The sequence below is a fragment of the Canis lupus genome, chromosome 18, assembly GCF_003254725.2.
Source record: "Canis lupus dingo isolate Sandy chromosome 18, ASM325472v2, whole genome shotgun sequence".
Taxonomy (NCBI): domain Eukaryota; kingdom Metazoa; phylum Chordata; class Mammalia; order Carnivora; family Canidae; genus Canis; species Canis lupus.
In genome coordinates, this window is record NC_064260.1 from 38809007 (window position 1) to 38836293 (window position 27287).

Here is a 27287-nt window from a genome sequence, read left to right on the forward strand (position 1 = left end):
CCCGGGTCAGGCCCCTTATTTGCAAGACTCATAAATAATTGAGCGCCGGGGCTGCCGCTCATTTGCATACGGCTCGGCGTGCCCGGCCTGGGCTTCCCGCTCCCGGGTCCCACCGGCTCATGAATATTCACGAGGCGCGCTGGGGGCGGGGCCCTGGGCGGAGCCAGGGGCGGGGCCCCGCCGGGGCTCGCTCAGGCTTGGTCCCGCGGTGACGGCGGCGGCGGCGGCGGCGAGGACTGGCGTCGGGGCGCCGAGCCCGAGCCGCGCGGAGCCGGATCCCCGGGGAGCGCGTGAGTGCGCGGGGGCGGGCAGGAGGGCGAGGGAGGGGGCGGGGTCCGGGATGGGGGCGGGGGAGAGGCATGGAGGGAGTGGGCGCTTTCCTGCCGGGACCTCGGGTCGTGGAGGTGGTGGCGGGGGGCGGGGGTCAGCGGGAAAGTTTGCAGGGGCCGGGGGCGCGGGGGGCGCGGGGGGCGCGGGGGGCGCGGGGGAGCGGGCGCGTGCGCCCGGGGGCGGTGGGTGCAGGGTCTGGAGCTCGTGCTGGCCGAGCTAGAAGAAAGGGGGGAGGGGGAGGGGGCGAGGGCTTGAGGCGGGGCCGGGGGCGGGCGGAGCTGCTGGAGGGACCCCCGCCCCCTCCCCGGCTCCCGCGGCACGCCCCCAGCCACCCCAGTCCGCCCCCACCCGGCCCGCGTCCCCAGTCCCTCGTCTGTTCGCCGGCTGCTCAGCCAGCGCACCGGTCCTCCGCTTCTGCCGCCGCCCCCTCCTCCTCCTCTCCCCTCCTCCTCCTCCTCCTCCTCCTCCTCCTCGGCGGCCGGCGTCCCCTCTGTGTCCAGGGCTCCCCACTGGGCCCCTCCAGACGGCCCCTCGCCCCGGGCTGTTCCGTCTTCCCGTTGCCCTCCCTCCTCCGGTGGTTTCCGTGCTGTCCCTGCCGACCTCTCTGGCCCCGGATCCGGCCGGAGATCCCAGGGTCCGTAGGGGCGACCCCGCTGGCGCTGAGGGCGCGCTGGGCCGCTGCCTCCCCGGGCTGGAGCTGCCCAGCCTCTCCCCAGCCCCCCTGGTGGCCTTTGCGCCCGGGGGTCGGCTGGTCTCCCGCTGACTGTTGGGGCTCAGGAGTGCTCAGTGCTGCTGCCGTTCTACAGCTTTTGGCTACGGCCTTGGTCACCTGGGTTTCCTGGCTGGGCCCTCTGAGCTTCTGTGGCCCTCAGGTGGGGAAGCCGAACCCCCCCCTTCATTGCTGCAGCCCCTCCTACTGCAGAGGTGCCCATCAGGCCCCCCAAGTGAAAGGGTTTTATGGTTCTGGGCCAATCTGTCCCCATTTCTAACCACCCACACCATGTCCCTTTTAATAATGTTCAAGGACAAGGAAACAATCTTGTGTGTTTTTAAATTTTTTTTCCCCCTGTCGTGCGCCCCTCCCCCATGCACACTCGGACTGGCTCTGCACAGTTATCACCCACCCACCGCGTGCGCTGCTCCCTTGTAGTTGGCTGACCAAGGGATTGACGGTCCTGGGTTTGTCTTTACCCTTGTCGTGTTTTCTCCCATCTTAGGAGCCAGCTGGGGCAGGGGCAAAAGTGAGGGGTGGTTGGGTTCTGCCAAGGCTGGGCCCCAGGGGTCTCCTCTCAGGATTTGGCGCTGTCTCCCCCAGGCCAGCTGGAGTGGGTGGTGAGGAAAGCAGTGCCCCTTGCAGGCGGGAGAGGGTTGGGCTGTCCTCAGGGCTGCGGGCATGCCCGGTGATGGGAAGCCTCCTCCTGCCTTAGGAATGAGAGGGGTAGGGCTCTGGAGCCTGGGGGGTCTTGTGGGTGGGATGGAGCTAGAATGGGAACTGAGGAGGTGGTGGGGTGTCTGAGGAGCAGGTGACAAGATGGGCCCGCGGGAGTGGAGGAGTGGTTTGGAGTGCTGGCAGCCTGTGGCCTGGGGAGAGGAAGAGGCAGTTAGTTACCAAGGATCTTAGCTCATTGGTGACCCTGCATGGAATCCTACTAATGCTGGCCAATATTTGCTGGATACTTTTTATGGGTTAGGCGTGCACTCTCACATAGGCCTCCCGCCAGTCTCAGGTAAAGCTGTGTTTCACATAGGGAAACTGAGCCATCGAGAAGTAAGCAGTGTGCCTAAGGTCACACAGCTAAAGAAGTGGTAGAGCCACTCAGCATTTGAATCCTGATGTGTCAGACCCCAAAGCTCCTGCTTGAGGCTTAGAGGAGGGGCATCATTCGGTCTCTGCCATAGGGCTGTGTTGCTTGGTTTAAAATTTCTTTGGCTCCCCCTCCTCAAAATCCCTGGGACCGACCCTGGGCTGCTGAGTGATGCCCAATATCCCCATTTCATAGGCTCTCCCACCCTGACTGCCTAGAAGGGGGAACCCCGGGGAGTTATTTCCCCCAAGCCACCCCACCCCCCGGATGTTCTCAAGTCCTGTCCCATTCTCCCAGCCCAGGCCTGGGCCGGCTCCTCCTTCCTCTTGGCGAGGCTCTGGAAATCCAGTGGGAGGCCATTGCTATGGCAACAGGACTAGGCCCTGGCTTTACCTCATCAAATTCCAAGCTGAAGCCAAAGCGATTGAGAAATTAAAGAAAAAAAAATGTATTCCAGATGTTTACTTTTTATTCCTTATTTTTCCGTGTTTGGATGAGACGGCTCGGAGGGAGGCGGGAGTGGGGCTGGGATGTGGAAGGAGAAAGGGGGGGGCTGAGCGGGGAGAGGGAACCACTCCCAGCTGCAGGGGGAGGGGGGAAGGAGGGAGAGCGGGAAGGGGGAGGCAGGCGGCGGGGCGGAGCCCCAGGTTGGGGAGGAGCGGGTTTTTCCCGTCTCCCATGAGGTGATTCACGGAGGGACCTCAGAGCTCGCGGCCCTCTTGCTCTGCCCCTGAGTAGACGTCTCAGGCTGGGCCGCCGGCCCCAAGGGGTGCCCTGGGAACGGTAAGTAGGGGGTCTTGGAGAGCTTGCCCCGGGGAGCAGCGGGTCCCTGCCGCTCCGGGACTTTAGGGTGAGGAGCCCGGAGTTTAGAGAGTGGTCTGGGAAGAGCGGAGGTTACAGCTGTAGGGGACCGCTCTTGACCTCCCCAACCCCCCTCCGAAGTTCCTGCTTCCTGTCCCACACTCTGCCTCTGCTGGAAGTAGGAGACTTGTGTCAGCTACGCCTACTGCCAGTGCCCAGCCCCTCTGCCTTCTCAGTCTCCCTCCCTCTTTTCCTGGGTCTCCAGCCCCCCGGCTCACAGCCCTCTGCTCTCCAACTCTTCATGCAGGGTCTGCCGCCTGTGATGAAAGTGTCCGCTCTCAGGGAAGGCACTGCCATGGCTTCCCCACCGCCCCGGGAGACGGAGGAGGAGCTGGGATCTGCTGGCTCCGAGCCAGGTACCTATGGGTGCAGGGTGGAGCAGGGTGGCTGGGAGGAGAGTGGGAGGGGCAGCAGCCGAACCCCCTGCTCTGTCTTGGAGGGGGTGGGGGAGTGAGGGCAGGAGGTACGCTGCTGGGGATGTGCAGGATGAGTTCTGAAGGTTGTCTGCTCCCGTGGAGAGCGTTCAGAAGTGTTCGAGAACCTCCATCCCCAGCACATGAGGGTGGATTGACCTTCCAGGTGAAGCGGGTTAACCCCAACCCTGGGGTTAACCGTGTGGCGTGCAGGGGAGGACGCTGAGGTCTAGGGGAGAAATGGCATACACCTGGTGGGGGGAGTTTGAACCCAGGCCTCCTGACTCTGTCTAGACTCCTTTCTTGGGCTGAGCCCAATGAGTGGGTGATACAGGATTCAGTGAGAAGGGCCGTGGCCATGAGTAATTCTAAGTCTTTTATCTGGCATTAGAATGCCTTACGTACAAGGTAGGTTTCTGGTCTTGTTTTCTTCCTGTAGCAGATTTACTTCTCTTTGGTTTAGGTCAATAGTACATTTGCATTCCTGATCGCACACCTGATCACACACCAGATGACAGCGGGAGGGGCCTGGGTGTGCGTGGGCTGGGGGAAGGCAGTGGGGAGGCCGAGCGGGGAAGCTGAGCTGTGTTCACTCTGGGTGGTGGTGTAGCAGAGTGTCATGTCAGAGGAAAGGACAGTGGGAACATGGTGGCCTGGCTGCCCGATGTGGGCAGGCAAGCATCTGTTTATTGGTTCTTGTTCATTCATTTGTTCATTTGAGAAGAACATGTGCTGGGGTGCAAAGTGGGGTACAAGGAGAAATAAGGTGCCAGCCAGGCCCTTAAGTAGCTTTGGCTTTTAAGGGGGATTGACTAATGTTTTTGAAACTTGGAGATGGGGGAAGATGCTCCTGAGATGTGTCTGGAAAATCGGGACAGGCTTCCTGGAAGAGCTGACATTTGACTTGCACCTAGACAGATGTGAACATTCTGAGTTTTTAGGGTGGGAGATGAAGTTCTGCTTCCTGGTTCTTCTGACAGCTCCCCAACCAACCTTTTCCTTTTGGTAGGTGACCCTCGGGCCAAACCCCCCGTGAAGCCCAAACCCCGGGCCCTGCCTGCCAAGCCAGCCCTGCCTGCCAAGCCCAGCCTGCTGGTGCCTGTTGGGCCTCGACCCCCCCGGGGTCCCCTGGCTGAGCTGCCTTCTGCCCGGAAGATGAACATGCTGGCCGGACCCCAACCCTATGGTGGCAGCAAGCGTCCTCTTCCCTTTGCACCAAGGCCAGTGGCTGAGGCCTCTACTGGAGGAGAAGCCACTCGAGAGATTGGGAAAGAGGAGGCTGGGAAAGAAGAGATGCCCCCTTTGACACCCCCAGCTCGATGTGCTGCCCCAGGAGGTGTGCGGAAGGCCCCCGCCCCCTTCCGTCCAGCCTCAGAGCGCTTTGCAGCCGCCACGGTGGAAGAGATCCTGGCCAAGATGGAACAGCCTCGGAAGGAGGTCCCTGCCAGCCCTGATCGCCTCTGGGGCTCCCGCCTCACCTTCAACCATGATGGCAGCTCAAGATATGGCCCCAGGACCTATGGTGTGGCCACTACTGGTCCCAGGGATGAGGACAATGGGACCCTCTGCAGGGGATGGTCCCAGGAGGGGCCAGCCAAGTCTCCCAGCGAGTGCCAGGAAGAGCCCAGCAAGACCCCTGAGGAGAGGTGAGGCGGGGAGGCAGTCAGGAGGGCCTGTGGGTGGCTTTGCCTGGGACTGCGACCTTCACGTTTAGCTTAGTGTGCCGTGAGTGCAGGCGGACCCTGGACTAAGTCACAGAACGTTCCTTATCATCATTGGTACTCCGTTCTTTGTATGATTGTAGTGCTGTTTGCAGAGTGGACGGACGTTCACGGCAGAGTTCAAATGTTCCATAGGGAGGTTTATTTTTAGGTCTTTTTATACCGAGGGTTGAATTTTGACTCATTTAAGTGACAACCATGCTGAGAGTATTAGACCTGTTTTAGAGATGTGGAAACTGAGTTTCTGAAGCGACTTCTCATGGTTGCTCAGCCAGTAAGAGATGGACCCGGGATTTGAATTCAGGTCTGTTTGATTCCAGAGCATGTTCTCTTCTGTGTGGCTCCCACTGTGGGTGGAGCAGTGTGCAGGTCTTGGTGGGGGGGGGGGGGGGGGGCAGGATGAGTAGGGTGCAGTCTGCCCACGAGGAGGAGTCTGATAGAACAGATAAGACAGGGCACACCTTGATGCCCAGCCAGCAAGCGTCCATGCACAGAGGTCATGGCCAGGTTGGAGACTGTGCACATGCTTCGTCTCTCCAGAGCTGGTGCCCTTGTAAAGGCGGGCTGGCCAGGAGGTGCCCCTGGGGGAAGAGGCTGCCCTCCCCCTCCTGCTGCCCTGAAGGGCAGGGCTGCGGTGGTGCGGGCTGAGCCCAAGGCTGAGGGCCCCTGCCCTACCCTGCCTTCCAGCCTTGCCCTTCTCTCCCCTGCAGGTGCCTGGAGGGTAGGGGCCCCAGTTCACCCTGTTTTGTCCCAGGCCTCTGGGAGGTCACACCCTGCCCAGGCTGGTCCGCTTTCTGGTTTCCTCCCTTTCCTTGATCTAAGCAGAGCATAAGAGGAACAACTTCAACTTTGGAAAATCACTCTTCCCCCTCATCCTCCCCCTGCAATCCTTCAAGAAGCATTGGCAGGGCAGTCGGGACCAGCTGCACTCTCCCTGGCTGGAGGAGAACATTAACTCCTTAGGGGCTGGGGAAAGGGGGCGTTAACCTTTTGGGGACCACTGAGGGTCTGTGCAGGCAGGGTGCTTCGCCTAGAGGAGCAGGGCATTTAACCCTTGATGTGCAGGAAGGGAATGGGCGCTTTATCTCTGGGAGCTCCGGCATGTCTGTCCTCAGTAGTTCCAGGTGCGGCTCCTTGGTACATGGCCTGGGGGAGCCGGGTAACTTTGGGTGCCAGTAAAGTCACTCAGCAGACTCTCGAGCCACTCTCCCCGTGTCCATCGGTGACGGGCTGCTCCATTCTGTGCCTCCATTTCCTGTCTTGTTCCCTCCCAGGAGTGCCCCTTTGGACCTGGCCTTCAACGGGGACCTGGCTCAGCCGGCCGGCTCGGACCCACCTGCTGATGTGAGTTGGCCTTCCATTAAGAATCAATCATAGTTGTTTAGAGCTGGAAGGGTCACCCGCGATCCTTTGTGTTACCTCCTTGTCGTTCAGATGGGGCACTGAGGCCTGGAGAGGAGGTGATTGCCCCAGGTCTGGCCTCAGGACTCAGATTTCTGGACTCCCAGGCCAGCTTTCTTGATCACTGAGGTGCTTAGGCGTGGTTGGGGCCGTGAGACTGGTCGTTCTGAGGAATAATGACAGTGTTTCTAACAACTGCTGTAGCCGATCAGGCACCTGCCGTGCGTGGGGCACGTCCCAGGAACATTGACCTAGTCGTTGTGTTAGCTCTGGCTAGTGGCCCCTCCTGGCCCCAAGTGAGGTGTATGCATGCCGCAGCTCACAAAGGTTAGGTACCCGGGGCTGAAGCAGGATCCCAGGAGCCTGATTCCAGTGTTCTCCCTGGCTGGGCTGCCTTCGTGGGGCTCCAAAGGGGGGGAATTTCCTGTTTAATCCCCACAGCTCCCCACAGGGTGCTCAGAGGATGGTCACCTTGGCCTGCTTTCCTAAGGAATGACCTCCCTTCTTGCTCACAGAGCCCTTGCTAGCCAAAGGCTGTCCTGTCCCCCCCACAATGGAGACCTGACCACATCTCCTTGTCCATCCAGCAAATACTTACTGAGCAACTATTACAAGCTGGGTGCCAGGGACACAGCAGGGAACCAAGGGCCTACTGTCCTGCCCTCAGGGAGCTCACCTTCTGGTGCGGGGAGACAGACACAAGCACAGCTGTCCCTGCGAAGCCGCAGACCGAAGTGGGTCAGACGAGTGCGGGAGACCTATAGAGGCAGAGAGCTCTGGGCTGAGGGTAATCAGGGAGGCCTTGCCACAAGGGTAGGGGAGTGAGCTGTGTGGGTGTTTGGGGAACAGCATTTTGGGCAGAGGGAGCTGCAAGTACAAGGGACTTGGTACCTTCCCAGCTAGGAAGCCAGGACGCTTGGACTGCAGGGATAGAGAAGGGGTTGCAGCTAGTGAGGTCTGATGGGATGGGTCAGAGTGCTTGGAGCGAGCCACACAGGACACTAGAAGGACTTAGGCTTCAGTGAGGGGATGAGGCCACAGGGAGGTTTGGAGTCGCTGGCTTTGTTATAAAGAGGCATCTTGGTTGCAGGGAGCTAATAGCAGCAGGGACCAGGTGGGAGGTGATGGCGCCTGGACCCTGGGGGTCAACTCTGGGTCGGGTTTAAAGTGAAGTTGGCTGGGTTTACAGGTAGGTTGATAGACGAGTGAGCCAGTCCAGAGTCATAGATGACAGCAGGGCTTTTGGCCTATGCAGTGGAGGGTGAGGACATGGGGACTTAGAAGGGCAAAGTGGGGGCGGGCACCTGGGTGGCTCAGTGATTGAGCTTCTGCCTTCGGCTCAGGTACTGATCCTGGAGTCCTGGGATCGAGTCCGACATCGGGCTCCTTCCAGGGAGTCTGCTTCTCCCTCTGCCTGTGTCTCTGCCTCTCTCTCTCTCTCTCTCTCTGTGTCTCTCATGAAGAAAAAAAAAAAAAAAAGGCGAAACAGGATCAGAGGGATATGAGGAGTTTGCTTCTGGGTTTGTTGAGTTTGAGATGCCTCTTAGACATCCAAATGGAAATATTGTGTGTGTGTGTGAGGAGGGCAGCTGGGTAGTTGTCAGTGTACAGGTGGTGGTTAAGGTGGTTAAGGTCCCCAGAGGAGCTGGGGAGGTACAGCAGGGCAGAGGGCGTAGGCCCCAGGCATAGCAGGGGTGACCTGGGGCGGGGGGGGGGGGGGGGGGGGGGGGCAGTCGGGGATGGTGCAGTCGTAGAGGCCACACGGAGCCAGCAGCCAGCTTCGGGGCTGGAGGAGGGCATGATCCATGGTCAGATGCTGCTGCCAGGTCAAGGCAGGTGAGCCCTGGGAATGGGAGCTGGCCACAGAGAGGTCATTGGTGACCTTGACAAGAGCGTTAGCTGGCATCCTGCAGGGACAAGGCTGTTTGGAATGGGTTCACAAGAGAATGGGACGAGAGGAACTCTCTGGATAGAGAGTGAACATGGGCAACGTGTCCGGGAAACTGGGTGATAGCTTTAGAGAAAGGTGAGGTCAAGAGGTTTTTTTCCTTAAAACAGAAGAAATGAGAGCAGTTTGTGAGCTGATGGAAATGAGCCCGTAGTAAAGGAAAGATCAGCGTACAGGAGGGAGAGCGCCGAGCGAGGACAGCTCACAGGCACAGAAGGGGAGCGCGGTGCCTGGGCTCACATGCGGGGGTGGGGGGGAGGGTGGGGGGGTGTGGGGGTGGGGGGGGTGTGATGTGAGGGCTGGCAGCTGGGGGTGCTGGCAGCTGAGGGGGGTCGGCAGGTGGTGTTGGGGCTTGAGAAAACAAGATGCAAAAACATGGCCTTCGGGTGTGGGCAGGGGAGGGGAAGTTTTGGGGGACTGCTGGGCACTTGAGGCCCATCTGGGGTCCTGGAGATTCGAATATCCATCGGGCAGAGGTGAGACCAGGCATCCTGCTTGCTTGCTCCTCTCCAGCCACGTCCGGCCCCAGGTGTGGCTGTAGGGAGGTGGAGACCTGGGACTGATGGGTTACAAAGTCAAGAGGTCCAGGAACAGAGAGCCGGGACTACACGTGTTACCCGTGTGGCCGTTGGAATCACTACAGATTATAAGGGGTGGCTAGCGCTCGGGAGGGTTGCTGTGATCCGGGAGTGAGCTCTGCAGGGGGCACGGGCAGGAGGGTTGTGGGTGCTGTGGTTTAGGGGCATGTTGTTTAAGACTGGATGATTTTGTTCTTTTTTTCCTTTAAGATTTATTTATTTGGGGCACCTGGGTGGCTCAGTTGGCTAAGTGTCAGCCCGTGTTCCTCCCTCTTCCTCCCCCCCCTTACGTCTTGCTCTCTCTCAAATAAATAAAATCTTAAAAAAAAGATTTGTTTATTTTAGACATTGAGAGAGAGGGGAGAAAGAATGTGGCGGGGGGGGGGGGGCAAAGGGGGAGAGAGAGGGAACCCCAAGCAGACTCCCCACTGAGTGCAGAGCCCACTGTGGGGCTGAGTCCCAGGACCCTGAGATCATGACCGGAGCCAAAATCAAGAGTCGGACGCTCAACCTATTGAGCTGCTCAGATGCCCCCAACACTGGAGTTTTGTAGACAGGAGGGAGGTTGGAGGGATGGAGGGGGCTTTGAGCAGTGAGGAAGACCTTCCCTTCCTTTGCCCAGACTGTCCCATCGGAGAGGGTGGCCGGGGAAGTGTGACCCCTGGGGAGGGCGGAGGTCAGAAAGAGCCAGGTTTCCTTCGTTGTTTAGGGACAGGCCCAGTGGAGGGGCGGATATCAGGTGCCTGGAGTCCCCTTTGCCCCTTTCTCCCACCCCAAGCCCCCATCCCAGAGCATCCCTTATTCTGTAAGTCCTAGCCCAAGAGGCCACAAGCGCAGATCTTACTGAGTTCTGACCTGGTTCTGTGAGATGGGTGTGCAGCCCCAGCGTACAGAGGGGAGAGCCGAGGCCCCGGGAGCTCCAGCAGCCACCCTGCAGGACGGCATATGGCCGAGGAGGGGCAGGGTCCGTGACTCCAGGCCATGTGCTTTCATGTCCCTTGGTGCTCTTTGCCTGAATCTTGAGTCAAGGCCTGCCTGCTGCCTCGGGTGGTGGGTAGTGCAGGGACCTATGGATCCACAGAACGGGGGGGTGGGGGGGTGGGGGGGCTCCCTGTATCTGCTCCACCAGCCCGTGTTCTGGCACCACATTGGGCTTGGAGATCTCTGAGGCAGCATCCCCCCCAGCAGCCCAGATGACACATCCCCCAGTTTCCTTTTCACTTTGTGAAGTCAGTGTTCTTGACCCATGTACCACGAGCTCTTTGGGCCTTAGATGAGCTCTGGGATGGGTGGGCAGGAATGATATGAGTGAGGCTGTGTGCATTTTCTGGGAGAGGGCCTGTGGTGAGGTCTGCAAACCCTAAGAAGCGTGAGGTACCCTAAATCACTTTTGGGGCCTCTCCTAGCTGTCCTGAGAGACCCGCCTTCTGAGCCCCTGTCTCCTCTTCTGGTTTGTGGAGTGAGAGTATGAGGAAGCAGCTGAGCTGGGGTCTCTGGGGTTGGCAGGGGTCTCCTCCCCACCCGGGAGGCGAGTAATGGCTCTTGACCTTTCTTTTACAGATCTCCAAGCCCTGGGACCCCTCGAGTCCAGGCCCTGCCTCCGAGAATGCAGGCTCTGCTAGCCCAGGTCTCCCCACGGAAGTCTCAGGCCTGGGCCCTGGGTCTCCCCGACTTCGCTCACCCGATGAGGGGTCTCCCCGACTTCGCTCACCTGATGAGAGCTCTCCCCACCACTCTCAGCTTCCGGAAGTCCAGAGTCCCACAGTTTCTGGGCCCTCTCCCTGCCTCCCTGTGACCCCAGCATCCCCAACTGTAGCCCTGCCCGATGAGAGTCAGAGCTCCTGCTGTTCCCCGAGCTTAGGGCTTCCTGCTGTGGCAGCCCCAGAGGCCCCTGCAAATGGCAGCCTGGCCCTTGAGAGCGTCTCAGGGCACCATGGCCTGGAGAAGCCCCCAGCTACCTCTGCCCAGCCCCTGCCTGAGGGGGGTGACTTGCTGGATCTTCCTCGGACGTTTCCATCTGGGGATGTGGTAGCCAGGGGTGACCTAGACCGTCCTCCCAACAGCCTGGCTCAGCGCCGATTTTCTGAAGGTGTGCTCCGGCCGCCTGGCCAAGACCAGGAGAAGCTGGGGGGCTCACTGGCTGCTCTGCCCCAAACCCAGGGGAGCCAGTCTGCCCTGGATCGTCCCTTTGGGAGTGGGACAGAGTCCAACTGGAGCTTGTCCCAGTCCTTTGAATGGACCTTCCCTACTCGGCCTTCGGGTCTGGGGGTGTGGCGGCTGGACTCCCCCCCTCCCTCCCCCATCACTGAAGCCACTGAGGCCGCTGAGGCCGCTGAGGCTAGTGACTGGGCTGCATCCAGCAGAGAGGAAGGAGCGTCCCAGCAGGGGCGGGGGGCCCAGTCAGCTCCAGAGGGGCCAGGAAGTCCTGGTTCCCAGGTGCAAGCGGATGATCCAGGCATCTCCCCAACCCAGAAGGGTGATGGGGAGAGTCAACCTCAGTCGCCAGTTGATCCCCTCAAGCCCTTATCACCACCTGGGGGTCCACCTGGAGTGGCCTTGCTGCAGGCAGAGGAGAGATATGAGGAGCGGGAGCCCCTGGCAGGACAGGAGTCTCTGCTCCCTCTGGCCACCAGGGAGGCTGCTCTGCCCATTCTGGAGCCAGTCCTGGGGCAGCAACAGCCAGCACCCCCTGACCAGCTCTGTGTCCTCTTTGCGGATACCCTTGACCCCCAGCAGGCATTGCCTGCTGAGGAGGAGGCCATGACCTTGGCCCAGGCTGAGGCTACCCAATCCAGGACAGAAGGTCGAGACCCTTGTAGTGTGTCCCCCGAGCCTGCAGGCCCCGACAGCAGCTCCCGCTGGCTGGACGACCTCCTGGCCTCGCCACCACCTAGTGCTGGCAGCACAAGGCGGGGAGCTGGATCCGAACTGAAAGACGCACAGACCCCAGGTGCCTGCTCTGAGGTGAGGACCGATGGCACGGGGAGGCCTCGGGATGGAAGCAGAGCTTCGGTGGGCTTTCTTTCAATGTGGATTTTATGTGTCTCAAGCTCAGGATATAGCCGTGAGCAAGGCACCTGTAGCTGTGTCCCTCAGGGCTGTACAGTGTGGCAGAGCTGATGGAGGAGGGGGTGCGGGACTGGTGTGCGTTCATAACCCAGCTCCAGCTCCCACTGGCTGAGCGGCCTTGCTAACGTACCCTAACTCCTGAGCTTCACAGACCTTTCACAGTAAGAGCTTTGGCCTCTTCGGGTCTTAGTGTGGTAGAACGAGAGGTGGAAGGGGCGCAGTGCAGTGCTTGACGTGTGCTGAGCCTTAAGGCCGTCTTTGCAGATGGGATTGTGGACGCAGCGTAGCACAGCCGCTTCGCGCACAGGCTCTGGAGCCAGACTGCCTGGCTACTCTGCTGTTTGCCCACATGTGACCTGGAGCAGGTTACTTTCCTGGGCCTCGCCTTTCTCTGTCTGTAAAATGGGAGTGACAGCGATGAAGTCTCCCTCCCATGGCAAAGACTAAGGAAGTCGTGTTACCTGTAACGCACCAAGAATAGCGCGTGGCTCATCCTGAGTTTGCTGGGGGCTGGCTTTATGGATGCTGTTACCCTTGAGCTCGAGACCTGCCTTGTAGACAGGCAGCTGAGGCCCAGAGGAGGCCGAACCTCGGGCAGGGTTACCCAGCAAGTTGGCGGCTGGGCCTGGGTCAGGGTGCCAGGCCTCTGGCCAGTGCCCTTTCTGCTACCAGGCTGCTCTGAATTTAAGGGCTGGGGTCCAGGTGGCTTTTGAAATGTCTTTCAAGGCCAGCCTGGGCTGGTAGGGGCGGGGCTGGAAGGAAGGAGGAGCCAGGCGGCCCCTAGGGGCAGAGGGGTGGAGGAGGAGGAGGGGGAACAGGAAGGAGTTAAGACCGCCTGGCTCCTGGTAGGTGTGTCTGTCCCGGGCTCCGGGTGACTCAACGGGCTTCTGGGCGGGGTTGCCAGAGCTGCAGCTGCCGCGGAGGGAGCGTGAGGGAGCGGGGCCAGGGCCAGGGCAAGCGGGAGCCAGAGTGGTTGGACAGGTCCGGGCGAGGGGAGCGGCCCAGCCCTGTCCCTGCGCCCGGCCGCACCCAGCAGCACCCAGCAGCACCCAGCAGCCCGGGGCGGGCCGGGGGCAGGGACCATGGCCCGGCTTGGGGACCAGGAACCCAGCACGTCTGTCTTGGAGAGGCTGTTAGCCAACGCGGCGCTGAGGGATGAGGCGGGCCGGCTCCGTGAGCCCCAGGCTCCCCCGCCTGAAGGGGTGAGTCAGGGGGTGTGGGGTGTGGGTGGGGTGCACGGAGCCCTGGGGCTGGCTCCTTTGCCTGTGGCAGAGGCTGTCCCTCCTGTGTCCTCCAGGAATAAGGCGAGGGCTACAGGGTCTTCCTGGGAAGGGCCAGGCAGAGGGTACTTTCCACAGGGAAGACGGGCTGGGAGCTTCAGGAAGGGGTGAGTGGGGCCAGGGGCAGGGTCGGACTGTTCCTTGTGCAGGGCCTTGGAGTCTTGAGCACCCCTAACAGAAGCGTACCCCTTTCACACCATTCCACCAGGCAGCCTTTCTCTTGGCGGGTAGCCAAGTGTTGCCCAAGGGCTGTAAACATGACCGTGGGTTCATTGATTGAGTGCCCCTTGCAGGCTGGGTGCTATGCTGAGGTTGGGTTTAAACGGTCTTGCTTAATTCTCCCAAACCACCCAGGCAGGGGGAATTCTTCCCATTTAAGGGTGAGGACCCTGAGGCCCAGAGTGGTTAAGTGATTTGCTCCAGGTCACACAGCTAGGATCGAAGCCCAGCCTTTCTGTAGCCAAAGTGGGCTCTGGGGTTGTGGGCTGTGCTGAGTCTCATCCTGGACTCCCACCCTGATTGGCTAAGCATTGTTTCTTCGTGTGTCTCTTTTTTTCCTGATTCCTAGGGACTCCTTGGCTGGGCCCAGAAAGATCTGCAGAGTGAATTTGGGATTACCGCAGACCCACCTCCCGGCAGTTTTAGTCCTTCCAGCTGGTCGCAAGACACTTCTCACAACTATGGCCTTGGGGGTGCAAGCCCTAGAGGGGACCCAGGCCTTGGAGGAGAGGGGGACTGGACTGACAAGCGTGGGCAGGGAGCAGGGGAAGGGAGCACCAGGGAGTGGGCCAGCAGGTGTGGCATGGGCCAGGACAGTGTGGAGGTCACCGGCCGGAATGGCAGTGGAGTGTCGGCCCCGGGGGCCCTTGCAGCCCAGGACTGGGTGATTGGAAAGCCAGCCCAGCTGGGTGCTCAGCAGAGCCAGGAGGCAGATGTTCAGGACTGGGAGTTCAGAAGGAGGGACTCCCAGGGCACCTACTCCAGCCGGGACGCGCAACTCCAAGACCAGGAATTTGGGAAGAGAGACTCGTTGGGTACTTACAGCAGTCGGGATGTAAGCCTTCAGGACTGGGAATTTGGGAAGAGAGATTCTCTGGGAGCTTATGGCAACCAGGATACAGATGAGCAGAGCCAGAACTTGGGGAAGAAGGACCTCCTTGGCAGGTATGGCAGCCAGGATGCAGACGGGCAGGACCAGGAGTTTGGGAAGAGAGAGTCTTCACGCGGCACCTATGGCAGCCGGGGCGCAGAGCAGCCGGATCAGGATTTCGGGAAGAGCGCCTGGCTGAGGGACTACAGCAGTGGCAGCTCCACGGCCCCCGGCCCCCAGGACAGAGGCTTCGGGATGAGAACCCTGAGTGCAGGCTTCAGCCCTGAGGAAGCCCAACAGCAGGATGAGGAGTTTGAGAAGAAGGTTCCGAGTGGTGGAGACAGCCCAGGCGACACCAGCAGGGACGCAGGCCAGCCCGAAGAGAGAGAGTCGGGGGGCCTGTTCAGCCCCAGCACCCCCCCGTCCCAGGACGGGCCACTGGCACAGAGAGACCAGAGCAGCTGGCATGGTGGCGGGGCTGGCCAGGAGGCTGGCGGGCAGCAGGGGAGGCAGCAGGCGGGGGGCCAGAGCCCCGGCGATGCTGGCCCGGAAGACAGGGAGGTGGGCCACCGAGGCTGGGGGGGTGACTTCGGCCTTGGCGTCATCTCCCAGCCCGAGGCCACCTTCAGCCCGGGCCAGCGAGATTGGAGCGGTGACTTCTGCACGGAGGCTTCCGAGAGAGGCCACCAGTTTGGCATCATCGGTGACGACCGGGCAAGTGGTGCTGCCCTGAGCCCTCCTGGCCAGATGGCCGGTAGCCGCTTTGTGCTTCCGGAGAAGACCTCAGCTGGGCCCGTGGACTGGAGCGACCAGCTGGGCCTCAGGAACTTGGAGGTGTCCAGCTGTGAGGGTTCTGGGGTCTCGAGTGAGGCCAGGGAGGAAGCTGTGGGACACCTGGGCTGGTCAGACAAGCTGGGCCTGAGAGATGTGGACCTGGCCGGCCGTTTGGAGGCTGGAGGGTCTGAGGAGCCCAGGGGGTTTGGAGTCGGGGAGAAGGAGGACTGGACCTCTGATGTTGGGGTGAGGGGCAGAGATCTGGCTGGTGTCGGAGAGGTAGGGGGCCCCAGCCAGGCCAGAGAGAGTGGCGTGGGGCAGACTGACTGGTCTGGTGTGGAAGCCGGAGAGTTCCTTAAATCAAGGGAGCGTGGGGTGGGGCAGGCCGACTGGACGCCAGATCTCGGGCTGAGAAGCATGGGCCCGGGGGCAGGCTGCAGCCCCAGACAGCTTGGGGCCGGCCAGGTGGACTGGGGCAGCAGTCTGGGCCTGAGGAATTTGGAGGTGCCATGTGACCCAGAGTCTGGAGGTTCTCAGGACCCACGGGGATGTGGAGTGGGCCAGATGGACTGGACCCAAGACTTGGGACTCCGGGATGTGGAGCTCTCAGGGGCCCCGAGTGAAGTCAGGGAGCGTGGGGTGGGAGAGGTCAGCCAGTGCCCAGACCTAGGGCTCAGGGACAGCAGCGCCTTGTCCCCGGGCCTGGAGGCCAGAGAGCAGGGGCCTGGCGAGACAAGCGGGCCAGAGACCCAGGGTGAAGACCCCCCTGCACCTTCCCCAGAGACCTGCCCTGAGGACCCCAGGATGGAGGCTGGAGAATCCCCTGGCTTTGGAAACAGGTAAGGGAGCCCCATCCTCGTGTGGGAGGGAAGGGCTGGCAGCTTTCTAAAACATTGAGCCTTTTTCAGGAAGGAAGAAACTGCTTTCCCCGGGGAAAGGGGAGAGGAGGGTTTGGAAAATTGAGAAGGTTTGGACTGTGAATCACTGATTTTACTTTTTTAAAAAATTACTAATTTATTTTAAAGATTTTATTTATTCATGAAAGATACAGAGAGAGGCAGAGGCATAGACAGAGGGAGCCGCATGGGGGACTCAATCCCAGGACCCTGGGATCATGACCTGAGCCAAAGGCAGACACTCAACCAGTGAGCCACCCAGGCATCCCTACATTTTTTTTAATTGAAATGTGACACACATGCAGGTGATTTTTTTTTTTTTTTGGTGACGATTGCGGTGTTTGAGGGACTGTTCGTCTGTTGCCCGTGCTTTCGGCTTCTGGGTGACGTCGTATCGCGACTGTCCTGGAAGAATGGGTGTGGGGCCCATCTCTGAGTTCCGTTGTTGTGCACAGCACCTGTTCCCAGGTCTTGGCCCAAAGCCTCGGGTCTTCCCGGGCTAGGGAACGTGGATGCTTTCACGGCATTGGCAGGAGGACTGGACCCTGTGTCCAGTTGGCCTGGGCCGCTGCAGGTTAGGAGTGGAGCGGACAGAGGCGCTCATTCCTTGCAGAGACGGGGAACCTAGTGCTTCCTGCCTGCCCTGTCGTGAGGCCTGGAAGAGCAAACAGTTTAAGATCCTGAAGGTCATGGAGACCTGGCTTCTGACCCCGTGATCTTGGCCTCCGTGCACATGGTGACGGAGAGGGAACTTTCCAGAGGAATAGACCAGTAGTTTTACGAGCCAACCACAGCTTGTCCCAGGGATTTTTATGTTCTGAAAGTAGCTGACGTGATTTCACACCTGCAAGGGGTACTAAAAAGACATTGCGTCTGTTTTGTTAACATGTTCTGTTCATTGAGATGGGGTTTTCTTCTCTTGACTGCATAGAAGGTTATTTTTCTTTCTTTCCTTTTTTTTTTTTTTTTTTTTTAAAGATTTTATTTATTTATTCATGAGAGAGAGAGAGGCAGAAGGAGAGGCAGGCTCCCCACAGGGAGCCCGATGTGGGACTCTGGGGTTCCGACCTGAGACCTGAGCCAAAGGCAGATGCTCAACCACTGAGCCCCCCAGGCGCCCCCAAAGGTTACCTTTCTGAAGAAGCTGGAGCTTCTCAACGGCCAGTCCCAGTTGGGGAAGAAGGGAAGGGAGGGAGGTGTTGGATGGGGGCCGTGTTGTGAGTGGAAGGGGCTGCTGGTAGTGGCAGGGGGGTTGGGGGGAGGGGAAACCTGGAATGGTCTAGAGGGAACGGTGGGGGTGGGTGGGGGTGTTGACTGATGGGATGGGGAGGCACCAGGATTCAGGAGAAGGAGGGAAAGAGAGAGGAAGGTGGGGAAGCACTGGGGTGGGGGCTGCAGGGCAGGGGTGGTTTCACAGGATGGGGAGTTGGGGGCTCCTGGGATCTTGGATGCTGTCTCTGAGCCTCACCTTCTCACGTCCCCCCCAGGAGGCTTTACGGTTCCTAGTGCCCCGGGGTTGCTCTTGGTTTCTGTCACCCACACGGCCATTCTGCCGGGCCCAGCGCTCTGCTACCCATCTTACCTCAACCTTCACAGCTGCCCCCTTCTGTGGAAAGGGATCTGTACCATGTCCAGTTTGCACGTAGACGAGGGGTGTGACCTGCTTACAGTCGCACAGTCAGCAGTGCTGCTCTCTGGCTTCGGTGTCCGCATCATAAATGCTGTCAGGTGTGGTCACAGTGCTCGGGAGTCTCAGGCTGCCCATGAACTGGGCCCATGGCCCTCCACCCTTCCCCTCTGCCTGGGTGGCTCTTGAGAAGGGGAAAGAGGGGAGTATCTTTCCCTTGGTTCAGGAGAGGGGTGGGGGCTACTGGGGGGCCGCAGGGCCTGGATTGGGAAGAGGAAAGTAGGAGCGGAGAAGCAGGTGTCCTCAGCGCCCAGCCGGCTGAGCTTCGGGCTCTAACCTGCCTTTAAGCCGCTCTGGTGTTCTGTCTGTGTTGTCCATTTGGGAGACGTGGAGTGTTTGTGCACGAGCACGTGCTAGCCCGTGAAAGCACAGGCATGAGGAAACCTGTTCACTGCTCTGTAGCACAGGGTTTCGCAGACTTGACTCCTATCCAGGAAGTTCTGGGCATCTGACTTAGGGAAATCCTATACCCTGGAAAATTGCTCTTTGAAGGAAGTTTTGGAGGTTCCCCTGGGACTTCCTTGAGGCCAGTTCAGAGTAGTCTGGGTTTGGGTCCATCTGCCAGGTTTGAGTCCTGATTCAGCCACCACCTCTGTGACCTTGGGCAAGTTCCCTTCTCTCTGTCTCTCAGAGCCTCCTATTTCTTATCTGTACACTGGGAGTAATTTATGCCCCACACTCACAGGATTGAGTCTCAGACACACATCAAGTGATAGAAAACTGCTTGGCATGTGGTAATCACTGAAAAAAATTCTTGCTAGTCATAATTGTATCCGTTTTGCAAATTTGGTTGGATCTGAGCTGTCTTGAGTGAGGCCCTTGGGGATGTTTTTGTCATTCACTCTGTGTGGGACAAAGGTACCCTTGATGGATTGCTGTCCAGCACAGTTTGACAGGACCAGAATGGGATGGCTGGGTCATAGGGGCAGCTCCTAGGTCACAGGGACAGGCCCCTCCTCTGTGTCTAGGGCCACCTTTTCCTGGTGGGAGTAGCTCTCTCGGGTCCCCCGAGAGCTCATGCACTGCCCCCTCTTCTCTGTGACCTCCTGGTCATCTCCTGCCCTTCCCCTGGGCCCCAGTGATATGGGGACCTCAGTCATTTTGGGCTGTTCATAGAATCTCCTCAGAGATCATTGAGGGCAGCTCCCTCATTTCAGTGGGTGGGGAAACTGAGGCCCAGGGAGGCAGTGTGACTTGCACAAGGTCCACAGCTGGTCATTACGGGCTCCCTCATGTTCCCTCAGGCCCCAGCCTTGTCATCCTCTCTCTGGGTGTGTTTCCTGTCTCTGGGGTCCAGGCCATCTGCTGCCCCTTTAGGCACATCATTCCAGCTGCAGGCCTGAGCCTCCTTTATTTTGGGTCTTGGAGCCTTGAATATGGGGAAGCTGGCTTTGTGCACATTGACTACATGCCCTTCCCTAGGCTCTGCCCCACAATGGCGGTGGGGGGGTGGGGTGCAGTTGGACAGAGTCTCTTGAGGGTCAGGAGATGAGAGTCCTGACCCTCAGGAGACTCTAAGTCCAGATGACTCAGGGATGAGGGGTATAGCTGGTATAAGATGTGACAGGTCCTCAGGCCAGGAACCTGTGTTGAGGATGCTGATTATCCTGAAAGAATTAAAATTTAAAAAAATTATTTATTTAGAGACAGGGAGGGAGCAGGCATGAGCGGGGGGAGGGCAGAGGGTGCAGGGAGAGAGAGAATCCTCAAGCGGACTCCCTGCTGAGCTGGAACCTGAGGAGCCATCATGACCTGAGCCAAAATCAAGGGTTGGTCAGTCAACTGGCTGAGCCACCCAGGTGCCCCGATTATCCTAAAAATGTATCAAAACTTAGCACACAGTGGTGTGTGCTGGGCACACATTTCCTATGTGTTGCCAACAGACCCAGCAAAGTATAGGTCTTTTATTATCCCCGATTTGCAGATGAAGAAACTGAGGCTCAGAGTGGGTAAGTAGGCAGGTGGTGTACGGGCGGAGCCTGTAGCTGTGCCCACGGCAGCCCTCGGCACAGGCCTTGACCATTCTTCTCCTGCTTCCCTGCCAGGGCGGGGTCAGGTTGCAGGTGTTCTGGTGCACAGAGGCAGGAAGGCTTCTCTGGAGCTGGAGTTTAGACAGGCCGGCAAGGAGGATGCACACCATGTTCCCCAGTGCACTTCCCACCCTCCCTTCCTCGTGGCCCCCCCAAAGCCCACTCGTTCTTCCTCTGCCCTCTGCCCACGCGGCTGGGGTCCACGTACGTGTTGGATGTGGATGTGGATCTTTCCATCCACCCATTGCTGTTCCACATCCCCTTGACTCTGCTGGCCTGCCCTCAGCCTGGTCTCTGCCCCACCCCAGGGAGAGGCGTTAGGCGGGGCCTCCTCAGGCTGGGTGGGGTGCCGCCACCGCCCCCTCCCTCCTGGCCTCCGTGATTTTAAGCTGCAGGGTGAGCTGGCTCTGGCCCCCATCCAGGGCTGCGCCATTCCCGGCCTTGCTGCACTTCTGCTGCCACCTCCGCCACCCCCCCACCCCCTGACCGTTTTTATTTCCATCTGTCAGCAGCTTGTGGAAGGACAGACTGACACATGTTCTCTCCTGCCCTCCCCGCTTCCGGCCTGGTCCTGACTCACCTGCCCTATACTCCTCCCCTTCCAGTCCCTTTGGGAACTCTCTGAGGCCTGGCTTCCGGGCACTGCCCCTGCCTGCCTTTCCCACGCCTGCCTGCCCGGCTGCTGCCTGTGTGTGTGTGTGTGTGTGTGTGTGTGTGTGTGTGTGTTGGGGTGTGGCTCTGCTGTGCTTCTGGGGGTGGGTCCTACATGTGCCTCGAGGGAAGTGTGTTGTGAGTGTGTGTAGGGTGTGTCCATATTTCAGGGGGTGGCAGCTGGCCCACACACCAGCTCCTTGTGTGAGGTATGTGAGTAAGCGTGTGTGCTGAGCCGGGTGTGTCTGTCGTGTTTTGAGGGAGCGGCGGGCCGAAGATGCACAGGCCGTATTGAGGTGCAAGGTGATCTAGCCTGTCAGTGGATGGCGAACATTTGCTCAATCCTCCTCCTGGCTGGGCCGAGCCCAGGTACCAGGGTCACAAAGGCCAAAGGGGCCGTCTTTGCCCTTGAGTGGTTCCCAGATGGGCTCTGAGGCAGGGGCTGGTACAGGTGGGGGCCCCAGGCTCGCAGGGCTCAGGAAGGGGGGCTGTGGCTGGGGGTGGAGAGGGGCCAGCCTCAGAAGAGGAATGGACCCGTGACCGGGAGAGGAGCGCAGGGCAGTGGGGGAGCCTTCCAGGCCAGGGAACAGCTTGTGCACATACACCGCAGTCTGCAAAGACGGTGATGTGTTTGGGGGAGTCCCTGGACGTTCTGTGAGGCTGGGGTGCAGGGAGGGATGCTGCAGGGGCCAGTGCCTGGCTCGTCCCAGGGAGAGTGACCACCCAAGCAGCTGCCCCTATGAGGAGCACATGGACAGCAGTAATGATTGTGGTCAGTGCTGGGGACACGCTGGGTGCCAGGCACTGTGCTTTGTGCTGTGGTTCCCATTTCAGTCCCCAGCAACTCTTGGGAGTTAGAGGGTCCTGAGGCCTTGATGGGTGGAGGGACCTGTCCACAGCCTCAGTAAGTGGCGGACCTGGGATTTGAACCAGGCTGCCCACCTTGCCCGCTCTGTGCTGTACTGTTTGAGGCCCCGACCGTGTCCTTTCGGAAGGAAGGTGTCTGGGAAAGCATGGAGAGGCAGGAGAGGGAGAGCCTGTTGGAGGGGGGCACAATACTGGGAAGTGGGCTTTGGGGGAGGAAGATGGGGCCTCATGGGTGACCTTGTCCTCTGGTCTGTCTCCTTTGCAGTCCTGCCGGCTGCCCGGCCCGCTCCCCGCCCTCTGGCTCCCAGAGCCTGCTGGAGGACATGCTGGCCACCAGCAACTCCAGGGCGGCAGCCCGCAGGGGTCAGCAGCCTCGGGCCCCAGGGGCCTGTTGGAGGAGGACGGAGCCACAGTGGGTGCCGACACAGGGGAGCCCCTCGAGCCTAGCGGGGCCCCTCTGCTTTCCTGGAGGCCGCAGCCTGATGGTGAGGCCAGCCAGACGGAAGAGGTGGACGGCACCTGGAGCCCTTCAGGGGTCGGGCAGGGCGCCCAGGGCCCCACACGGCCCCCTCGGCGGCCCCCTCAGGGCCCTCCGCCCCGCTCTCCCAGTCAGGACTTCTCCTTCATTGAGGTCAGTGCAGGGTGAGCCCAGGGCAGTGGTTGGGCTGTCGGGGGGCACATGGGCGATGTGGCCCGAGGCTGGTCCCTAGGGCTTCCCTGAGTGGCGTCAGCCCCCGGGGAGGGGGGGCAGGAGGCGGGCAGTGGGTGACCCTCTGAACGGGGCGCTGTAGGCTGCTGGAGGGATGCGCTGTTGAGGGTTCCCGTGGGACCGCAATGGCAGTGGTGTTGCTGTTGTCCCGACCAGGACACCGAGATCCTCGACAGCGCCATGTACCGGAGCCGAGCCAACCTGGGGCGCAAGCGTGGGCACCGGGCCCCAGCCATTCGGCCCGGGGGCACCCTGGGCCTCTCGGAGGCAGCCGACTCGGACGCACGCCTGTTCCAGGACTCTACGGGTAGGCCCCTGTCTGGTGGGGTGACGTCTGGGTCTGCGTGGGGGCGGTGCTCCGGGCTCGCCGTCGCGCTGAACCCCCGCTCTGGGCCCTTGCAGAGCCACGGGCTTCTCGGGTGCCATCCTCAGACGAGGAGGTGGTGGAGGAGCCTCAGAACCGCCGGACACGGATGTCCCTGGGCACCAAGGGGCTGAAAGTCAACCTGTTTCCTGGCCTGAGCCCGTCAGCCCTGAAGGTAGTGTCTTAATCGGCCAGCGCATCCAGCCCCTCCGGCCCCTAGCCCCCGAGTGCCTGCCTGGGGTTTCTTCTGTCCTGTCCATCCATCCGTCCTTCCCTCCCTCCCATTCTCCTGTCTTCTGCTCCCCCTGAGGGCCCTGTTGGGTCCCGAGTGGGATGGGAGGAAGAACAAGGCATTCCTTCCCGTCCCAGAGTCCCAGAACCTCACAAGGCGAGGAGGACATACGCCCTGTCTCCTGTTAGCTCTGGTGAAGGGCCGAGCTGCAGGTGTGGGGTTGGGGATGTACAGATAAGGGCTGGGCCTCTTCTGGGGGTGGGGGCGGAGGGTCGGGGTGAGGTGTGACTTCTTCTGACCCACCGACCTGCCTGCTGGATGGGAGGGTGTATGGGGAAGGGCTCGTGGAAGTGCCGGATCTTAGCTTGAGGTGTGTGTAGAGCTGGCTGTGGAGGGCAGGGTGATGGGGAGGAGTTTGAGGTTCCCGAGGCAGAGGGAACCCGATGAACGGAGGCACAGGGCTCGGAAGGCACTGCCGGCTTCGCTTCATCCAGCCCAATTGTCTGGATTCAGTGGAGCAGAACCTTCACGAGGACCTTCCGTGCAGGGTGTGGCTCAGGCGACTTCCCGTCCCTCTGGGTTGAAGGACTGCAAAGGGGTCTGTGCCTAATTCTGGGGACGGCTCCTAAGAGAAGGCCTTGCCCTCTGAATCACCCTGCTCCTTCCTCTGACATCTGTCTGCACTTGGGCTCATCTCACAGGCCAAGTTGCGCCCCCGGAACCGCTCAGCTGAGGAGGGGGAGTCTGCGGAGAACAAGCCAAGCCAGAAGGAGTCCGCGGTGCAGCGTTCCAAGTCTTGCAAGGTCCCCGGGCTGGGGAAGCCCCTTGCGTTACCTCCCAAGCCAGAGAAATCCTCAGGGTAGGTGACCTCAACTGGCCTCGCTGGGTGGGCCAGAATTAACCGTGTTTATGTCCTAAGGTTTGCCTAATGACCTTTGCCCTGTGCCATCTAGGTCAGAAGGATCATCACCCAACTGGCTACAAGCCCTGAAGCTGAAGAAGAAGAAGGTCTGAGAAGTCCTCGAGGTAAGTGTGGGTTCCTGGGCTTGGCAAGACCTGCACGGGAGGGTTCAGGAGGCCCCCTGCCTTCTTCTAGGCCTTTCTGTCCCTCTTCTCTGTGAGCCTGGCAGCAGCCCAGGGGAGCCTAGCTCTAGGACCTGGTGGGTCCCTTGGTTCCCCTTAGATTTTGCCCACAGAATCCAGTGTTGTCCGGCCTGGGATGATGGGGAGGAGGGCTGCATCCTGGCTTCCTCTCTGGGCTCAAGGATGGTCCCCACGGGCCCCCAACCCCGTGCCCCAACCCTTCCTCCCTGGGCTCAAGGATGGTCCCCACGGGCCCCCAACCCCGTGGCTGGCCCAAGTGGGGTCAGCCTGCCCTTCTGGTATTTATTAGGCTCAAGGGCCCCAGGTGGGACCCTCCTCACCACGAGGCTCAGCGGGGGGAGCCAGGATGGGCAAGGGACAGGAAGCCAGAGCTGAAGTGGCTCCTCTGCCCACCATGGTGTACCCCCTGACCCCTTCTTCCCCCTCCTCCCCTTGCAGGTCCTTCCATCTGGCAGTCTCAGGCAATGCCCATTCCTGTGGGGTCCCCGGCGAGGAGACGGCTGGAGCCCCACCAGGCCCCAGGCTGCAGCCTCTGTCCCCTCCACGTCTGAGGAGCGTCTGGGGAGGCACATTTATGCACTTTGTATCCCCCTGCCCTTCCTGACTCTCCCTCACTCCCTCCTGACCAGATTCAGGCATTAGTGGTTGAAGGTTTGGTCCCTCCTCCCTCGCTCTCGACACCCCCCTCTCTGCTTCCTCCTCCAGCCTCCCCCGGGTTTTCTTTTGATATCAATTTATAGCATTTTTTATAAAAGCCTTTGATTTTTGTAACGGGCGGAGCCCTGCCCCCGCCCAGGCCTCCCTCCGTCCTGCCAGGTGCCCCACAGAGACCAATAACATTTTGCCACTTGAAACAATAAAGTTTTTTGGGAATTGGTGCTGCCCAGGCTGTGGTGTGTGGTTGTGGCACCCCGACCCCCATGCCAGACCAGCGTTGGAAAGTGCTGGGCCTGGCCCCTGCCCACGGGAGCTCACCGTGCCACTGCCTGCTCCCTTTCCCGGTGCTTGGGGGCTCAGTGTCCCTGAGGAGGGGGTGTACTGCTGATGGGAAGCTGACTGCTGAGTCACACAACCCCCACATCTCAGGAGCTTAACACACAGGGTTATTTGCTGCTCACGGCAGTCTGGGGGGTGGGTTGGTGGTAGGGACGCTCTGCACCTCATAGTCACTCGGGAGCCAGTTCTTCCCTGCGGTGGCTTGGCTCTCTGCAGGGGCTCCGGAGTCCCCCAAGACACCCAGGGGAGAGTGGACGGAAGGTCTTTGGGGAGACCTTTCCCCAGGACCACAGGATGGGAGATTTCCATTGGCCAGAACTGAACTCAGGGCCCTTGCTAGCAGAGGGGGGGCATGGGTGGGTGGGTGGGGAGTGCCTGTGGTGGGAAATATGGTTTAGTTGTGTGGCCACGGAAGACTGGGTGCAGGTGAAGAGTCAGCCTTCCTGCCGGTGTCTGACTTCTGTTGCTCCCTAAGGGCCCCTTTAGCCCATACATTCTGGAAGGTGCACGGGGCCCTGACCTCCTACTCGGCCTTCTTCTGTGTCATCCTGTGTTCCCCAGACTCACCAACCGCTTTCTATGAGGCTGGTTGAAGGGAGAGGCCCCTGCGGGCCTCGCCTTGATGGGGACTGAACTGAGCCGCTGAGGTCAGATACACCTGAGTTTGGAAATCATTGCATTCGCCAGAGCATCTTAGCTTTTTATTTTATTTTAGGGGAATCTAGAGGCTGTTGACCTAATTTGAGAATTTGACCAAAGCTGTGGATGCTCTAGAAAAATGCACGTATACATACCATACCCACAGCAGCCTGGAATTCCCAATGCGGACCTCCTAGAGCAGTGGTTCTTCACCTTCACCATGAGCACAGCCCCTGCGGTGCTATTTAAAAATGCACATTCCTGGGCCCCCACTAGGCTTCCAATCCAGTAGCTCTGCCCAGGAATCTGCATTTCGAGAAGCTCCCCTGAAGTAGAGGGGAAAGACAGGTGAAGGGGCCTCGGGCTGGTGCCTGGGTCTGTGCCAGGCAGCCCCCATGCCAACCCTCCCAGGGCCCAGCAGAGCCGAGCCGGCGTGAGCTTTGTCCTCTTCTCTCCCATTCTCTTTTCCTTGTAGGAGTAGGACTGGCAGGAGCCCAAGCCAAACACTTAAGACTCATTAGTGGGACAAATGGAGTCTGGGCTGTCCCAGTGCCCGGGCTCTGCTGGGAGGGAGAAGAGATGGGCCGGCTCCCAGGGAAGCAGAGCCAGATCTGGTGTGGGTGGGGGGTGTCCTCTGCTCACCCTCTGCCTGGAGAGTGGCTCAGGGCCTTTGCTGGGAGCCCAGGAGAGAGGGCAACCCACTCAGGCTTTGACCACAAAGGCAGGTGTGTGACAAATGCCACAACTGAGATGGTAACATTCTTGTGCTGCCATTTCTCAGACCGAGCCTGGGGTTCTTGAGAGTCGCCTCAGACAGCTGGGTGGTGGTGGTCTTTTGCCTGGTTTTGGATTTTGGAGACCACTGAAAGTCACTTGGAGGCTTGCGTTGTGGGGATACTCTGGGCAATCCAGGAAGCTGATCGATTTTAGTCAAAGGTGGCTCTGAAGGCATTTTCTGAAGAGGTGAATGAGCTCTGGAAGAGTCGAGCGTACAGCCTCTCAGGCTAAAGGCAACAGCTCAATGTGTGTATGCAGGAATCCCCCCCTTTCCAGTCCTTTCCCTGCGTGTTAGGCAGCGGAGCTGTCCCTTCCCGAGAACCTTGTCCTGATTTCATCAAAGTTAGAAATGTCTCAACACTGCCTCTCCCCTCTCCCTTGCTTCTGAGGCCCTCACCAAGAGCCCGGCCGCATACAGATCGGATTCCTGATGACGGGGGAAGCCTTTGGGAACTGGACAGGAGTGGAGCCCAGGGGGTTGTCTCGCGTGGCCTCCCCTCCAGGAGCTGGAGTTGGTGTTCGGGGTCGGGCTGAGCCTGAGAACCAGCTGGCCTTCGCCGATGGTGCCCTTGGGATCTGACTGGTGATGCTGGGTGTTGGGCAGAGTCTTCTGAAGGGTTGCTGCCCACTTAGCTCTTCCTCCTTCCAGTGTCCTGTCCCCAAATGTGGTCCAGCCACGGGCCGTGGTCATTGCTGTCCCGAGGGGGTTTGAGACAGAACCCTGGATGTCCCCTTGGATGGAGCAGTAATTCCTCGTCCGACGGCCCAGAGAGACTGAAGCTGGTGGACAGGGATGTCCTTAGGGCCGATTTGCCTCTAGAGTTTCACTGAGCCAGAAGCAGGAGGCTCACCTGGGACAAGCCCTTTGGCCTCTGCTGCCGCTGCCCTGGCTCCCTTTTCCTCCCCGCAAGTGCTGATTGATCCAGGCAGGAAAAGCGCTGGCCGGTTTCAGAGGCACACCCCCTGCCCTGGGGGAGAGCCAGGCCCTCGGGGCTAGAGCCTCCTGAGCCCAGTGATAAAGTGGGTTTTAATCCCTGCCGGAGAAACAGCTCCAATTATACTTTT

General features: G+C 60.0%; 1 protein-coding gene and 1 long non-coding RNA gene across 2 annotated transcripts; one reads left to right on the forward strand and one right to left on the reverse strand.

Annotated features, from left to right (window-relative positions):
* Window positions 1-181: 181 nt before the first annotated feature.
* On the forward strand, window positions 182-24688 carry TNKS1BP1 (tankyrase 1 binding protein 1). Its single transcript, XM_025452222.3, is given in 13 exon segments — window positions 182-290; window positions 3244-3352; window positions 4419-5055; window positions 6405-6474; window positions 10618-12021; window positions 13975-16109; window positions 21667-21761; window positions 21764-22032; window positions 22267-22417; window positions 22513-22649; window positions 23408-23565; window positions 23660-23732; window positions 24249-24688. Coding segments are annotated over 11 exon segments (5211 nt in total). The 5' UTR covers window positions 182-290; window positions 3244-3258; the 3' UTR covers window positions 23721-23732; window positions 24249-24688.
* On the reverse strand, window positions 16186-18675 carry LOC112663366 (uncharacterized). The gene is made up of 2 exons (XR_003139188.3): window positions 17749-18675; window positions 16186-17022 (listed from the first exon to the last, which is right to left on the reverse strand). It is a non-coding gene; the product is annotated as an uncharacterized LOC112663366 (long non-coding RNA).
* Window positions 24689-27287: the final 2599 nt, after the last annotated feature.